Consider the following 16,948-nt stretch of genomic DNA (forward strand, 5'->3'; position numbering starts at 1 on the left):
AAAATAATAGCAATAAGAATTGGACTTTTCTTGAAACGCGATAAATTGTTTAATTTGCACAAATTCTTACTTAGAGACAGAGAAAAAATCCTTTTTTATTTTATAGCAATGTTCGTTTTGCTTAGTGACTATACAGGCGCTACTATATACATATATGCGTGTTTAATTATTCATAAAATTAATATCATAATTGCTTAATAATAAATAAATATCGATTACAGAATCTGTCAGATTTGTTTGAGACACGCGGACACATGTCTACACAGACGTTTAACTTGACAGATAATAAATACATGTACAGCAATATATATAGTTACAGCTTATTAATTGAATTATTTACAGAAAGCTTAAAATCTTTGTGTTACCCGGGCGCTCCGCTTGTTGCGAGACTCAAATCATTGTTTCATTGGCTATATAAGGCAAAAATGATAATATAATTAATATATATATAGATACGAGGAAGCAATATTTGTTTGAATTAATAAACATGGACTGTTGATTTACTTTTCATAATTGAACTTGATTTGATTATTTTGTGATTTCTACATGTTACAAGGTCGATGCTTGTTTCATCGAATGAAGAGAAGCTTCTATTATCTTGGTCCACGATGCGTATTTGTAAAAAGTGAGAGTAATTTTGTGAGAGAGAGGGATGAGTGCTGTTCTCCAATGGCCGACAGCCAATAGGACGACTAGTTTGTTCACTGATAATTTGGATTTTCATCTGGTGTTACAGTGACAGATTTCCGATGATTAACATGAAACTTTGTATATATATAATGGACGTGAGGCGAGGAAAGAAAGTATTTAGGGGAAGGTAGCCCAAAGCGGGCCACTTAAGCTTTGTAGATCAAGAAAACTGCGTTTTTAATAGATAATCAAACATTCTCGGTGTCATTAGTCAGGGTAATCATCTGACTATAAAGTAATAAAACAATCAACAACATTTAATTTTATAATTTTTGTTTATGCGAAAAATAAAAGAAAGTGTTTTTGACCCGCTTTGCCCCATAAGTAGGCCTAAAGCGGGTCAGTCTTTTGGGCAAAGCGGATTACCGCTATAATAAACCATACAAATGTTATTAGATACACAAAAAAAAACAAATTTGAATATTTGACTTTATGTTATAATTATTTTATCAATTTTTAAGTTAATGGAATATTAACATTAACATGAAGTATATTATTGAACGAAGTTTCTAAGTTTAATTTCATTCTTGGCAAAAATTATAAAAATAAGATCCTCGACCAGAGTAATTTGCAACGCATATTTCAACAATTCAATTTCTTCAGCGTCATTGAATACCCTATGAAATCTACCGAGCTTTTTTTCACAAGTTCCCTTTTTGATATATCTTTGTAAAGTGGAGTAGTTTATATTATATTTTCTTGAGACGGTTCTAATAGAACTTTTTTACTTTCGTCCATTGCCTTTTGCATTATGTCTTGACTTCAAGACGCCTGATTTGTTTTCCTTTGGTATTTATTCACCATCTGTAAATTATTCAACAAAAGCTATCAATTTACTTGACCCGCTTTGCCCGGCTCGCTTTGCCCGAGAGTACACTTTTTAGTTAAATAATTATAACTTTTAAGAAAATTATCCAAAACAATATTTTCGCATATTATTTTAAAGCTAAATAACGCTGGTTCGAAATAGTATCAAGAATAAAGAAATAATTATAACACTTTATAAATGATCTAGAAAAAACTAACCTTTAAAATTTTTATCGGCGTCAACAAAACTGATTTAATTGCCAGGACTTTTATAAAATACGTCTCTGCCGACGAAATGCTACTAATTTACATTCATAACTGTTGTATCAATATCACCAAATCAAAATATTAACACTTATTGTTTACATAAAAGTGTATAAGGACAGTGACCCGCTTTGCCCAGGCTTCCCCTATATAGCTTCATTATGATAAAACTTTCCATTTTGGGGTACATAAAAAATTGGAGAAAGCATTAGAAGAGAGGGGGAAGAATTAATTGTATTGTAAGAAAATTGGAATTACGTTTTCTCGCGTAAAATGTCAACATACAAAACTCCTGCACTTGCACAACTGTATAGAATGCTTTCAGGATACTCGTGATAAGCGTATCCTTTTATGTTTTTCTTTTAACAATTGAATTATCCTGCAAGCATTCTGTCAACTCAAAAGTATTTTATTTGTATTTTTGTTACTCTACTTTATTATCGTTAAATAGTCATTTAATATGGGACGGTTATAACAATATTTGTTAATGCATATTTACTTTTATAATTAACTTTGAAAATGATATATGTATCTTCTATCTCGTATAACTTTCAATCTTAATTATTTACGTCGATCAACACTGTATAGTCGGCGCGGGGGTGGGGGCGGGGGCGGGGGCGGGCACTCAATTTAGCTTTGTCCCTGCACACCCAACTCCGCGATCGAGGCAACTGTTTGGAAGTTTCACATATACAAATATACATGCATGTACATCGGTATTCTCGTAATAAGTTGTCTTGTTTCTTTCTTTGTGTGTGTGTGTGTTGAAACTCCAGCTTACGTTCCATGATTTTCGATAGAGCTTTACGGTTATCTCATTTTTTCGTAATAACAAAATCTATATATAAATGAAATATTTCCACGGTATAATTGATAATCAAGGACATCACCTTACAATCGAAATGTTGATCGAGGCTTGGTGTTACCATCGAGTTTTGCGAATATTTCAGAGATTTCATTAATTTTCTTCGGTTTCATCCATTTTCTGCTTTTAAACGAAATATCAATTCGTCGAGATTGCGTAGCTCGCCATGAGATTATTATTCCTTTGATCCCGAAGGACCAATCTATTTATTTTTACATTTACAGATGCTTTCGGGGACTCTGGTTTATCGTCTTGAAAGACGCGACACGGCACGAAACGACACGATACGACATGACACGACACCTTAACTTGATGCTTTATTGTTCTACTGATTTTATTCGACGCGAGTATTATTTAACGAATGAAAATCAATTTACATTTAATATCCGAAAGAACGCTTCATTGCTTCTCTCCTAATGATGCATGGAATTGAACATCTGACACTTTATTAATATTCTAATGATAATTTCAGAATTAATAATTGTAACGATAATAATAGATAGATTTTAGAGCGATGATTATATAGCGAATAATTACACAAACAACAATTCTGCAATTACGTAAGAAAAATGCTTCCCATACTCTCATTGTTGCACGCCTCTTTCCGCAATCGTTCCACTTTTCTTTTTAACAACAGCTGCGAGTCATATTATATAGTATTTTATTCAAGTGTCGATGGCATCATCAATTTCTTCCATTTGTCCCTTTAATACTCGAGTTCTCGCTTAACGCAAAGCTTTAATCTAAAACATTCAGGACCAGAAAATTTATTCTCAACTATATACGTACGTAACAATGACAAATATCTAAATTTACGAATACATTTTCAAAGTATTCATTGATCAACTCAATGACTATTAGCGCCTAATAATAAATTATAACGCGATGAACGAGACACGGTAAATTTTATATTTTTAAATCGGTGCATGCGAATGAGATTAATCGTTAATTATTTATATCTTTTGATCCATACATTATAGAATATATCATACTCCTGTTTATTAACACTCTGGATATGTGGGTATTTTTAAAAAATATCTTACAGTTTAATATATACTATATATATATATACTTATTCGGACACGTTTAACAATGATTTATAGTCAAAGGAATTATCTTATTCAAACATGAATTCTAGTAAGAGAATAAATTCTCAGGGCTGTGTTGGATTAAAAAAATATTGTACAGGTAATTACTATTATAATGTCCACTGATCGGTGTTAATAATTCGGAATAGGTGCAGGCTATATGAAATTATCAATGTTAATAATCTAGTTTTGCACAAGGTATATCGTTGCGTGTAATGTGCAAGGATCAACAGCTAGACCAGGCAAACTAATTAAAATTAATAGCGCATATAGTAGCTGGTTCCATCCGATGGTAATACTCGCTGGCTCCATGTATAGATAGTGAATAGGGAGACGTTTATGCTCGGACAAGCATAACCACTATTAATCTCTCGAATAAACATATCTTCCCTTAATTTCCACCGATCCAAATCTTTGTAGAAAATCGTCGACCACCTATATCTATATGCATCCATTGCAACATCCGAGAGTCTCGAATAACCCTATCCGATCCTTAAAGGATTCGATCGCTCGTCCCATTAATCGTTACGCAACAAAATTCTTGCCTATACAGTACACTTGACTAAATGTTGTCCTATAGACAGCTTTTAGTCATCCAATTGACTAAAAGACCTCTAAAAGATGTCTATAACTCACTTGGTGCTGTATGGATACTTTCATCGAGCCCTTAATTCTCGAATTATCGACACACGTGCGCAGGATTCGATTAATTGTCACAAGGAGGTTTTTCAAAACTCAAGTCAGCCAACACAGACGCAAAGGTATATATAAGAATTCTTAATATGATAAAACGGAGAGTAAATAAATGAAATTTTTTCGTTTTGATTCTCGTCCTACATATATATATATATATACTAGAGCTGGTTATTCGACTCGAGTCTGGGAAATGCACCGCGTGGCGAATTCGAGGGGATGGAAATATTCCACGCAGCCAAAGAGCCGATAATAATGTTCCTAGGTAATTTTATTTCTCGCTCGATATTTAATGAGACACGAGTGGCTTTTTACGAGACAATGAAAATTCGCGAGAACATCGGATCTCCCTGTGCCTAGAAAATTTCGCTCCTGGGAGATCGTACTATGCTTAAGGATTCTATAATTATTTTCTCATTATACTCTTATAAATATTGGCCCGACAAGTAATCTCTTCCGCAATGCTATTATTATATATATTAATAGTGTTTCTCTGGCGCAATTTGCGCTCTTATAAATATATATACATATATATGTTGCATGTCGAGAGTCAAGGGTGAGAACTCTTTTCGTACGTGCATGGCCCTCGGGCCTCGATCCCCGTCGATAATTTTCTTTGATATCGCGTAGCTGCTCGCTCTTCTACACGCGGCGCAGGATAAACGCAATTTTTACGAGATGTTGCAGTCATCGGCGTGAGCGTCTCGGATCTGTTGCTTCGTTTTTCTGGAGGTTCGCCTGATCAGGCTGCGACTCCTCGGCTTGCTCTTCACCTCCTCCGTTACTGTCACTACGCTTCCGCCCTGTGCAGCCACCACCTGCTGAGGACTTCCGGAACCAGCGCTTCCCGTTCTGCTGCTAGGACTACCAGACCTTGCAAGTTTAATTTTAGGAATTTGTACAAAAGATTTTCTCTAATTACGCACACATACACACGAACATGCACACACAACCAAATTTTTCTCTCGAACCAGGTATCTAAGTGGTATAGGTACGTTATTGCTCGTTCTCTTTAAGAAAAATTTGATTGTTTATTTGACTGCAGCGAGGAACGAAAATATGTTGCAGAGTATTTTTTATATATGTAAATGAGGAAGGCAGGGGCTAGAATTTGAAAATTATTTAAAATTCGGTCAGTGCGCCTCGTTTCTTGCAAACAATTACAAAACACAGTATTGGTTAAAAATAATAATCGGTAAGATTTTGTTTGAACCAAACGTTTATATTTCGTTGCACTGTTGAAATAAAACAGCGAATGTTTATTTGAGAGAAAGGAAGGATAAGAGGGTAGATGCGGAGTATTCATTATGTACGAGAGAGAGAGAGAGAGAGAGAGAGAGAGAGAACGAGTATACCGTAGAAATTGATTAAAATACGACGTTGATATCTGGTTGCTTTCCTTCAAATAACAACAAAAATATTTATTTGACTCTAACGAAGAATGAGAGAGCAAAGTAGAATACTTATCACGTAGGAGAGAGAGAGAGAGAGAGAGAGAGAGAGAGAGAGAGAGAGAGAAGGGGTAGACTATTAGGAATTGTTTAAAATTCAGGTCTTAAGTGACGTCTTGTAAACAATTACAAAGCGTTATATTGCTCGAAAATAATAATTCCCTTGTGTACCCTTATAGTAGATTTTCGCCATTCCCTCCCGTTGCTAAACTTTTGACTCTCGTTGGTGGATTTCATTGTTTTCATTGACGAGCCGGTAACAATGAATCGCAATTAAATGTTGCAGATGCGAATGAGAGGTGGTTTAAAAGTTATAATTGAAATTCAGAGGAGAGAATGTGCGCGGGCAAGTTTTGTCGGTGCTGACAGAGACGGTGATACGATCGGTAAACGCGAGCGTCGATAAGTTTCGTCCGACGCGACACAAAAATGCTTTTTTCACTTGATTTCTCCTTAACGTCGCGTCGGATCGAAGGATACGACCGACCGGCCCTTCACGGCGCGAGCGTTCAATGAATCGATCACAGCTTTCCCGCTCTCTATTTATTTCCTCCCAACTTTTCCTTTAAACAATTTCCTGTCTAATCCAGAAATTCAGTTAGAATTCTGCTCATACATACATACATATATATATATATATAGTTTAACGCAACAAAATGCTTGGGAGCAATAAATCATTTTATTTTAATCGAGCGAAGAATGAGCTAGCTGATACCGTCGCTGCCACGTGGGATTTTGACGATTCCATCGAATTGGGGAATTAATGCGCAAACCACTTACAGGGACACGATACCTGATGTACGTTTAAATTCCAGCGTACGAGAATGGCATAGCGATGATGGAAGGTACTGTGTGCAAATGTAGGATTAATTTTAGAGACGTAATACGGTATACCGAATATAGAAGACATAGAACCGGAGAGAAACTGCACATGGGTACTTCACTTATATATAGATATATTTGTGCATCTAAAGAGAGAGAGAGAGAGAGAGAGAGTGCGTTCTTCGATCCTTTCCATGCACGTAATCGTCTAGTCATGAGAATGGATCCTTTATATATCTCTTTGCACATAGCTCCTGGATCTATCCATTTCTATGTACATATAGGTCATCCCAATTTTTACTCACCACAAAAAGAAGCCTATACATCGAGCAAAACCTTGTTACCTCGAATAATAATAAAATGGATAAAAAGGGCTTCTACGAAATACTACATATAATTAATAGGAAAGTAATAAAATTACACGTGGTTTATTAAATTTGGTTAAATATCGTAGCCAAGCACCGCACTATTTACAAGGGGAGAGTAAAATGTGTAAAATGGAATATAAAATAGTGTACGTGTTATAATAGGGGCTGAATCGACTTTGCATACATTGTTAGACCAATCGATCATTTATTTACAATTATATATATATACATGCAGGATATACCCTCACTCGGATTAAAAGGTTCGACTAAATTTAACATCGACGGCACCCTGGCTAAAAAAATTCAACAGTTTCTTCACAACTATTTGCTTGCGAAATGGTTATAATCGGAAGACTCTAATTGCATGATTGATTGCCTGCCTGGCTGCCTCATCGTTGATACGTACTACTGCTGCTTCTACTACTATCACTACTACCACCAATAATAATAATAATAATAATAATAATAAAAGGTACCTTCGAGAACCATAAGCCGAACAGCGTCTCCTCAGTCCAGAATCGTCAGCCTCGCCTGTGGGATTTTTCGGGATAATCTTAGATAGGGTGACGAAACACCTGAAGATGTCCTTGATATTGTAATCGTCCTTGGCCGAGCATTCCATAACTTTGGCCCGTAACTTTGGCAATTCGCAAAAGAGCCACTCGCTCACATCCTCGATTGGTACTTCCCTCCTGGTTTGTGCCAAGTCCAGTTTGTTCCCAGCAAATACTATCGGCACTTCCTGCTCGACGATTCAAACAAATCCAAATTTTTCCTCGATTCTTATCGAGTATATATATATATGTGCGAAGCGATCATGCAATTCTTATATAAAAAATTTCAACTACTCAATGATAAAATTGTTTATGAGAATTTAATTTTTCTTCACCAGATTGCACTGCGCTGATTATGCAGGATTGAAAAGAGATGGATTTATTGTAATTGAACATGTACGCGATAATTTCTTGAAATTCTTATCAATAATGTTTTCGCCTTACTATATATATATATATATATATATAGGGGAAAGTAGTCGAATATCGTTCACAGACGGCTAATATTGATCATTTTAATTTTACAAAATATAATTGAGTTATAGGATAATCCTGATAGACTGTGAATTAATAAGGCAGAAGCTTTATAATAACAATGGTTTTCGACGATCTTGTCGGAAAGTCGGGCGTGTTGCCAATGAAAGTAATTTTTTGTACGTTTTTCTTATAAGAGTTATAATTCATTATATATAAGGTGTGCACCTTAAAAATTAACCTACTATAAAATTATTGTGGTAGATTAAGTTACATCATGATTTAAGGTAAGTTTTGCACTTTTCATTAAAATTGATAACTTTAATATTAGTGATTATAAATATAATCTCGATCAATTCCATGCAAACGCGAGTAATTTGATCACGTTGATCAACATTAACCGCCTTTGATATAAACGCATTGATCAATATTAGTCCTTAGTTTTACTACTTTTTTTGTACTTGGAACAAACTCGGCAGCAATAAAACAATAAAAAATAAATGAAGCTCGTTTAAGAAGAAAGAAAATTACATATGTCCAGAATGCAAAAAAAATAGGTAGAAATGATCTATGGTGGGGTTTTAGGTCATGTGGAGCATTAGCACACTGTATATGTAATATAGAATCTCGACCAGAAGACTTAAATTCGTGTATAGCATGCGAGTAATCAGTAATCGATATTAGCCAACCATAAGATGTTGATAAGGACAATGCAATAGTTTATTAATTCTTATTTTTCTTTACAATTTTTTTTAATATAGTTTTTTTCTTCAAATATAATATTTTTCAATAAATAAAGTTGAAATTAAATCAATCAAATCATTTAATTTTTTAAATTGATTGGTTTTTCCTTAAATTTTCCTTAAGCGATCGATATTCGACTACTCTTTCCTTTATATATATTATAACGTTATAGATTCCGAGAGGAATTCTACATGTAAAGTTAATTTTTTTTTTGTATTTCGCGCCTTTTCGCGATGATGCCGAGCGCCACCGAGTAGTGGCGCTACGAAATCGCTAATCGAAGCTTAATCGATGGAAGCTCATTGCAACAAGAGTTTCGGTCGGAGCTATAGTTATGCTTCTAGCTAGGAGTCTTAGAGAAAAGGAAAGGACAGAGAGGCCAGCACAGCCCGGACAAAAGGAGGGCGAAGAAACATAAGGCTCAACAAGCTAGGAAGAAGGGACCTGAAGCAATTACGGAACCCAGGGAATATAGCACGAAACTGAGAATCAAAGGTCCTGGAAAGCGAGCTCCGAGGCAAATATTCGGCAGCCTGACAAGTACCTGGTTAAGTTTTTTCTATCGCGTGCAGAGGCTCTATCCAGCCATGCGTAATCGGTCAGGGGAGTTGTAGGCAGATAAGTAGTGTGATTGACGATCCTTCTAGTTTAAAAAGTGGCTCATTATAACTTCCTCGGCACTCGTTAGATAGAGGGGCTAAGGAAATTCGAGTAGTAGCGAGGCTCGGAAGTAATCATTCGAGAAAAAGCATAGTGTGTTAGCCGCACGATTCATGGTAGAGCAGGAAAAGGAAAAGTCTCCGTGTGTTTAGAGTCAATTTTGCCAATTCGGGCCACCCCGAGGATAAAGAGTCCTCGGCGGGCAGAGAGGAAATAGGTGAGGGCCAGCGTATATTTTTTCGCGAAGTAGAAGGAAGGAGTTCGCGGATTGACCTGGTGCTCAATATTGTAAAATAGAAATAAGTTCTCCGAGTCTCGGCTGTGTATTGGTAAGCTTCAAGCTTATTTGTAAATGGTAAGTGTATATAGTTTTGTGTATATACATAATTTTATTTTGCGTGACCTACTGAGGATTAGCCTAATGTTCCCTCATTAGGCCTGTCAAGGGGAGAGGCGAATATAAAATTTGTAGTTTCTTGTAAGGTATGATTCAGGAATAAAGAAGGGCAAAGTTCAGGATTGTTGGCTACCTGAGCACAGATTTTATATTGCCTCGACTATTAATCTCCTCATCTTCAGAAAGTAACATCACAATATACACTGCAGGCCAAAAGTTTAGGACCACTTGGTAAAATTGTGAAAACGACAGGCTCTCCTTTAAGTGCGAGTAGTTTGGCAACCCTAAGAGGTAGAACAAATTTAAGGATATCGTCGTGAAGCTTATTAAATTCCGCATCCTACTGCATTAATTTGACCTAAGAAAATCTAATGGGTGTCTGTATTCAAGGAGAGGAACATGACAACATTTTCGACGTCTCTTTAATTATTGATATCAATTTGCAATTCTTTGCACCGCTCATAATAATTGTCTGAGGCATTTGAAATTCAAGTAGGTGAAAGCTTGAATCTTTAGCTTTCATGCAAGTCCAAAAACGTTTATAAATTATTATTAGGTCCGCAATTATTACATCATTAATGAAGCAGTGTTCGGCCAGCATTTTTCCCGTAAAACATCTGCTCGCTGAGCTCTTGAAGTAAATTCAGGTCTGTATAAATTATGGGTGCAAAAAGGGGGAACCACGTTTAACTTTTCTTTCATTTGATTAACAACTATTCTACGGTTTCAAATAAATCAATGAAAGTTTAAATACAATTAACATATTTATACTTTTATTGATTGAATTGGAACACGTAGTATTGTTAATAATAAAAATAAAAAAATTAAAAGTGGTACCCATTTGGCACCCATAACTTATACCGACCTGCATTTGTTCTTAGAGCTTAGCGAGCAGATGTTTTCCGGACAAAATGCTGGTCGCACACTGCTCGACTAATTGTCAAATAACTGCGGACCAAATAACAATTTATATATGTTTTTGGTCTTAAATGAAAGCTTAAGTTTCAAGCTTTCACATACTTAAGTTTCAACTTCGTAAGACTATTACTATACCTGGTGCAAGTCATTGAAATTGAGTATCCATATATAAAGAGACATCAAAAATTGTATGATATCTCTATTCTATAATATGGGCATCTACTGGATTTTTTTAGATCAAATCATTATGGTTGGATGCGGAATTTTATAAGCTTTCCAACGGTATTCTTAAATTTCTTTTAACTCCTAGGGCTGCTAAATCACTCGCACATAAAGAAGAGCATGTCATTCTGACAATTTTGTCAGGTGGTCCTAAACTTTTGGCCTGCAGTGTATATATATATATATTTATGGTACGACTCAAGGTTGGTATATGCTGCTATATGCATGATTGTCGCGAGGGAGCTATATAGGTGTTATAGAGATATATACATTTATATAGGAGTGGCAGGAGAGATGGCAGCTGAGATAGGTATATATATATATATAGAGCATCGCAAGTTTGGAAAAGCTGTCGTGTGGCTGCATAGCATCCAAGCATATACGTACCTGAAAGTCGGGCCTTTGCTCCCTTACTTCTTCGAAGCACCGTTTGACACACTCGAAACTTGCTAACGAAGTTGTGGCGTACACCATGAGGAAAGCGTGCGCAGTTGCTATACTTAATCTCCTCATCGCAGGAAATTGCAAGTCCCCTGTAATTCCAACGAAACTTTTGCAAAACCTTGAATTCGCAATATCGGTCCGGATACAACAACAACTTTTTCCCTGCATGCACCAAAAGAAAATTTCATCGAAAAACTTTGTCGCGGTGCAGCGCGGCGTCGAAACTAGATCCTTTCAAAGTCTCGATTTTCGCTTAATTTCGAATCGCGTCGTTAAATTTCAACGAATTTTATACTCACCGAGGAGTTTAAATTATGCGTGAGTCGCAACGCGCAGCCATTTTTCACTGCGAACCAACGTTTTTTAACGCCAGGTTTGGTTCAATCTTTAGGAGACTCGGTGACCAGAGTCTCGTGCATCTTATAGGAAAAGTTAAGTTAAACTACAGTTAATTCGATAAGGCGTACATTTATTAGTATATATTTTTATCGAAAGAAATTATAAACTTTCCACCAATCATAAGTACAGATTAAGCGACGCGACGTTACACTTTGTTAAACTGAAACGATTGATTCGGAGAATCTTGTAAACCAAAATAGGACGAGTTATTGTGCAGAAATTCTTCTGTAATATATATACCTATCATATTTTAGCAGTCTTATGCACCAGATGCGTGTGGATGTCTATAGAAGATGGAGATTTCGGAGGGATCGCGATAGATCGAGTCACAAGGATAATTCGAGGTGAAAGGATGAAACTTAAGAATCAAGGTGATAATATTTGTTGGAGTTTTTAGGAAAGCTACGTTTTATCTTATAATCTTATTAGTCTTACCAGCTGTGTCAAGGAGATCGACCTTGAGGGTGAGTGTACCGAGTACGCATTCCCTCGAATAGAGATCCTCCACGGTGGGTCTGTACCTTTCGGTGAACCCCTGACCGAGCAAACGTCGTATAATGGCACTTTTGCCAACCCCTGCACCCCCCAGGACCACTAACCGGATCCTCTCGTGATCGGCCATATTGAAATTTCCTGGCCGTGATCGACCTTCCTCTTCCTCTTCCTCTCAGCAGCATGCAAAACGACCAGTCATCTCGAGACCCTCGCACCTGTGCATGACAGACAATAAAGAAAGCTTAATTCCTCAAAATTTCCCTACATTATATAATTCTTATGAACATTTAAATTCAAATTCAAATTCAAATAGTTTACACTCTACATAAACACGTGCAAAAATAATAATTAAATCCAATTGCAATATAATCAATAAAATCAAGATTATATATGATTCTTGGGAAAGTTCTACAGTATACACCTGTAGATTATATAAAACCGTGTAGCTTTTTTCGCGGGAATAATTATCCCATGGTCCAATGGTTTGGATGGATAGGGTGGAATTTTTGTGGTTCAACGAGGTGAAGTCTCGCTCGATGCTATATTTTACAGTGGATGATAAAAATGGTGGCTGCGGTTTAGCTCCTGGAACGAAACACTCGATTTTCCTCCAGGGAGATGAAGAGGGGTTCCAGCGATGCCGTCTGCTGGATATTAGAGGAGCCTTCTGGAATATTAATCCAATTCTCTCTTTTGGTCCCACCACTCCCCACTTATATATATCTATACCCTCTTCTTTCAGGTTTAATGAGAGAGAATCGCATGACCACATTATACACGGTGGAAAATTAGCGCAATCTCTACTCGTCTTACTTTCGATTCCTCTTCTCTCATAAGGGCCTACATAGTTCCGAAGCACCGAGCAACAATAGCCTGGCAGTCATAGCACACGGTCCATTGATGCTCGGATAAACGTAAACTGGATGCTTCTGCTCTTCCACCGTGGCGACGGCGACGCGTCACAGCATGGCCGGGTTACTGTACTGTCCCTCGAGGATCGATCGACTTTTTTCAGGACCTATAGGCTAGCTCTTACCATTGCATTGTTCGAATGTCAGCTGCGTCACTCTGTGTGAAATTCAATACTGACAGCAGGCTCTGCCCTATATATATATATATGTACCTTATACGCGAGACGGATATTAATTCGATTCTTCAGCACTCCTCGCGCGAATCCTACTCCGGATTCTCCGGAAACACCATGCGGACGCGCCTCTTATTCTCATCGATCGATCATCCCTCACCAGTCACTCCCTCTAAACCTCCTTCAGTACCCATTATACACCTGTGCTAACTCCCTCATCCGGCCTTTCCCTTACAAATATTTTACGCAATTTTCATTTAATATACCGTGCGTTATTGCTGTTTGTATAATTATTACGATCAAATTTGCTAATTGAAAATATATGAATAATGTCATAGTAAGAAAAAATTCATTTTTAGTATTCCCTAATATATGCATGTATTTCTTATACTACCGAAGGAATGGTGAAGTATCGAAGATTGTTTCAATCGAGGCGAAGCCCTCGCATATGGTACCTGGGTTAATATTTAATCATACCTACTATTAAATTTATAGAATTAGCCTTAATTGTGCAGGTTAACCAGCCACCCAACGGGTCTTTGCTCTGCCCTTTCTTTACTTCCTCTTGCTTTTTCCGTATTTGTGTTGATTGTTTATCGATTTATCACGTCCCTCCATATATCCTCCAACCCCTCTTTCCTACTCCTTTTTTCTTGTATAAATTACATAATTTTCATTCATGCATTACTATCTAAAACATCACTTTTCCACCTCTTCAGTCTTATAATTTCATATAGGAGGAAGTTCCCCACCACTGGATGGCACCCAGTATAGGAGATTAGCTGTATTAGTCAAACTAATATTTAAAAGTATTTAATTTTAAGCTTTTGTGAAACGTGAAGATATTGTAAATAAAAAACACGCATCAATATGTGACAAGATCATGTATCTTTTGGAGAAAATCTAACCAGTTGTTATTTTTATTATTTTGGCAAATGACTGCACGCAGTAAATTTTAAAATGCTCCAGAATTTATAATTTTAAGTGAAATAAATTCTACAACTTCTCATTAGGTTTTTTGGCAAGTATTTTTTTCATCCCTCATCGTTTTGTTTTGCACTGAGTGTATTTTTTTTTTTTTTTTAGATAAATAGTATAGAAGCAATAATTGTCCCCCACTGTCGAACATATTGTTGTCCCTCAATACTGGACAATAAAAACTTCCATCCTCTTTGTTAATTCCCATCTTAGTCAATGTTATAATTTATAAATTTGTTTTCAGTAATCCTTAGATAATAAATAGTTAACGAAATATAAAAAAAAAAGATGGAGATTCATGAGGTTTGTGCAGATATTCTCCCCACACACAGAGTGTAATAATAATCACACATGTGACAAATGGTTGTAACTTTAATTATTTAATGAAAACATTAAATATCAAATAAATTGTATATGTTATGATTCTTGTATTTTTATTAACAACATATCATAAAAATTCACTATTAAAGGACTTCCCACAACTGTGTCCGGTACTGGGTACCACTTTCGAATTTCCGAAATTCGTATATCAAAATTTAATGTTAATTTAATCCATTTAATACCGTAATTTAGACTGCATCTTAGCTACATTTACATTACTGGCATTATTAGCTTCCGAAACACAGCAATTAGGATCATGAAAGTATCATAATTTCTTAGTTAATGTAAAAAAGGGTTAAAAATCCGGTACTGGGGGATTTCCCCCGACATAATATATATATTTTTCGTCGTTTTTTCTCTCTGGATTTGAAATTATTCCACTGCTTGGTTTTTTCATTATCAATGTTCCTTTATCGATCGCGTTACATATTTTTTGTTGAAATGATCACTCCAGCTCTTATACTCTTCGAGTTTCTCAGATTATTTTCACCCTTGTATTCCACTCTGGTTTTTGAATTTTTCGGTCCGTATTTTATTGCTCTCGTCACTCATGGACTCCAACCTCTGTAATCCTTGTACGTATATACCTTTGAGGAATTTTCTTCTACAGTTCTTATATGCAGATTTATCGTCAAAGTCAACATGTCAAAAGTCTTTGGAAATACTTTTTCCTAAAGCCTTCAAGCTCAACTTTCCTTTTCTCAAGCGTCTCGGATCTCTAAATTATCTCTTTCTAGAAGTATCTACGAAAATTCTTCTTCCATAGCTGTCACGTCACAGTTTCTTCTTTAGGATCTCACAGGCAGCGCAGATTTTCCAGTTCCTTGAAATCCTTCTTTCTCAAAGCGCGCACCGTCCTAATTGCATGTTTGTCCTGCGTAATTATATAACTTTCGAAAGGCGAACCTTCTCTCTTCCACAGTCAATTTCCTTTCATGCCAAGTTTTTTAATTTCGATTTTCCACCACATCTTATCTGCATGCCCTTTCCTGTCCGATTCTCACCTGTGCCGCGGTACACCGATCTTTTAAATAAAAACTCTCTATTGTATAAAGTGGTTTATTCGTGTTTTGAAAAATCAGCCCAGTTGCTTAATTATCTTTTGATTTTACGTAAATCCATGCAATTAGGATAAAAAATTCATTGGGGATGAGTTAACTAATATAATATACAGTCCGTTCAAACTTGTTTACATTATTTTTTCAAGGCAAATGAATGTCGTTTCCGTTTTCATGTGCACACACACACACACACACACACATACAAACGCGACAATATAAATTCCCATAAACAATAATAACGTACACGATAGATTCCATCTCTATTTAATAAAATATATATTATTTATATAAACGTTTAATGTATTCCAATCTACGTTTTTAATGAAACTTTTGCGACGGTCACTCGCGCGGACGAAATATTTTGCAACGTAAGCATTTTTACTTTTAGCCGCGAGGATCGAACGAAATTAGCGCAATTTCCAGAAAACTCGCACCAAACAATTTGCAGAAAAATAAAATTTCTTTGAGTTAAAAATTCTTTGTTATAAAAATAGAGAGGAGCGAGAGTTATTTTCTTTGTTTGAAAAGAGCTGTGTTCTACTTGATAGAAACGAACAACGTGTACGCGAGTGAATGGGATGAAAGAGATATAGATATAGGGATGCAACAATACCGGAATAAGTGGCAGGGTGATAGCGTCGCACACATAACGATTCCGTTCTGATTATTTCACGAAATTATACACACACACACACACACACACACACACACACACAGATTTTTCGACACACTCGTCTTTTCGCGTCGTTGCCAATTTAGCTGCGCTACAAAAGGGCCGGTATAAGTGCGAGTTTTCACACTCAACATGCAATTACATTTATAATGAAGGACTTCTCAGTCCCTTTTTCTCACTAATAAATTATTGTTTTAATAAATACCGAGTTTAAAAATATTCATATAAAACTTTTAGGTGTGTGTGTGTGTGTGTGTTCACGGCTGCTTGCCATTTTATTATTCGACGTAGAAAATCATCATCTCGTCGCGTCGGTTGAATTTGCAATTAATAAATACGTATATGTACATGTATATACAGGGTGTCCCATGAACGATGATCATACCGATACCATCGGACAGGGGATAAAATTCTAA

General features: G+C 36.2%; 1 protein-coding gene across 1 annotated transcript in view; it reads right to left on the reverse strand.

Moving 5' to 3' along the window:
• Positions 1-70: 70 nt before the first annotated feature.
• The window catches only part of LOC136784797 (GTP-binding protein Di-Ras2), an 86,075-nt gene continuing 69,197 nt past the window's right edge, over positions 71-16,948 (reverse strand). Inside the window, exons 3-6 of the mRNA XM_066745700.1 lie at positions 12,296-12,570; positions 11,405-11,550; positions 7,525-7,790; positions 71-5,280 (exon numbers count right to left, since the gene is read on the reverse strand). Of these exons, the coding sequence (XP_066601797.1) occupies positions 5,079-5,280; positions 7,525-7,790; positions 11,405-11,550; positions 12,296-12,482 (801 nt within the window). The 5' untranslated portion in view covers positions 12,483-12,570 and the 3' untranslated portion in view covers positions 71-5,078. The remainder of the gene's footprint in view (positions 5,281-7,524; positions 7,791-11,404; positions 11,551-12,295; positions 12,571-16,948) is intronic.

This window comes from Prorops nasuta, unplaced genomic scaffold, assembly GCF_024137725.1.
Source record: "Prorops nasuta isolate Cenicafe-Biocafe unplaced genomic scaffold, Cenicafe_Pnas_1.2 PNAS00072, whole genome shotgun sequence".
In the NCBI taxonomy this organism is placed as follows: Eukaryota; Metazoa; Arthropoda; class Insecta; order Hymenoptera; family Bethylidae; genus Prorops; species Prorops nasuta.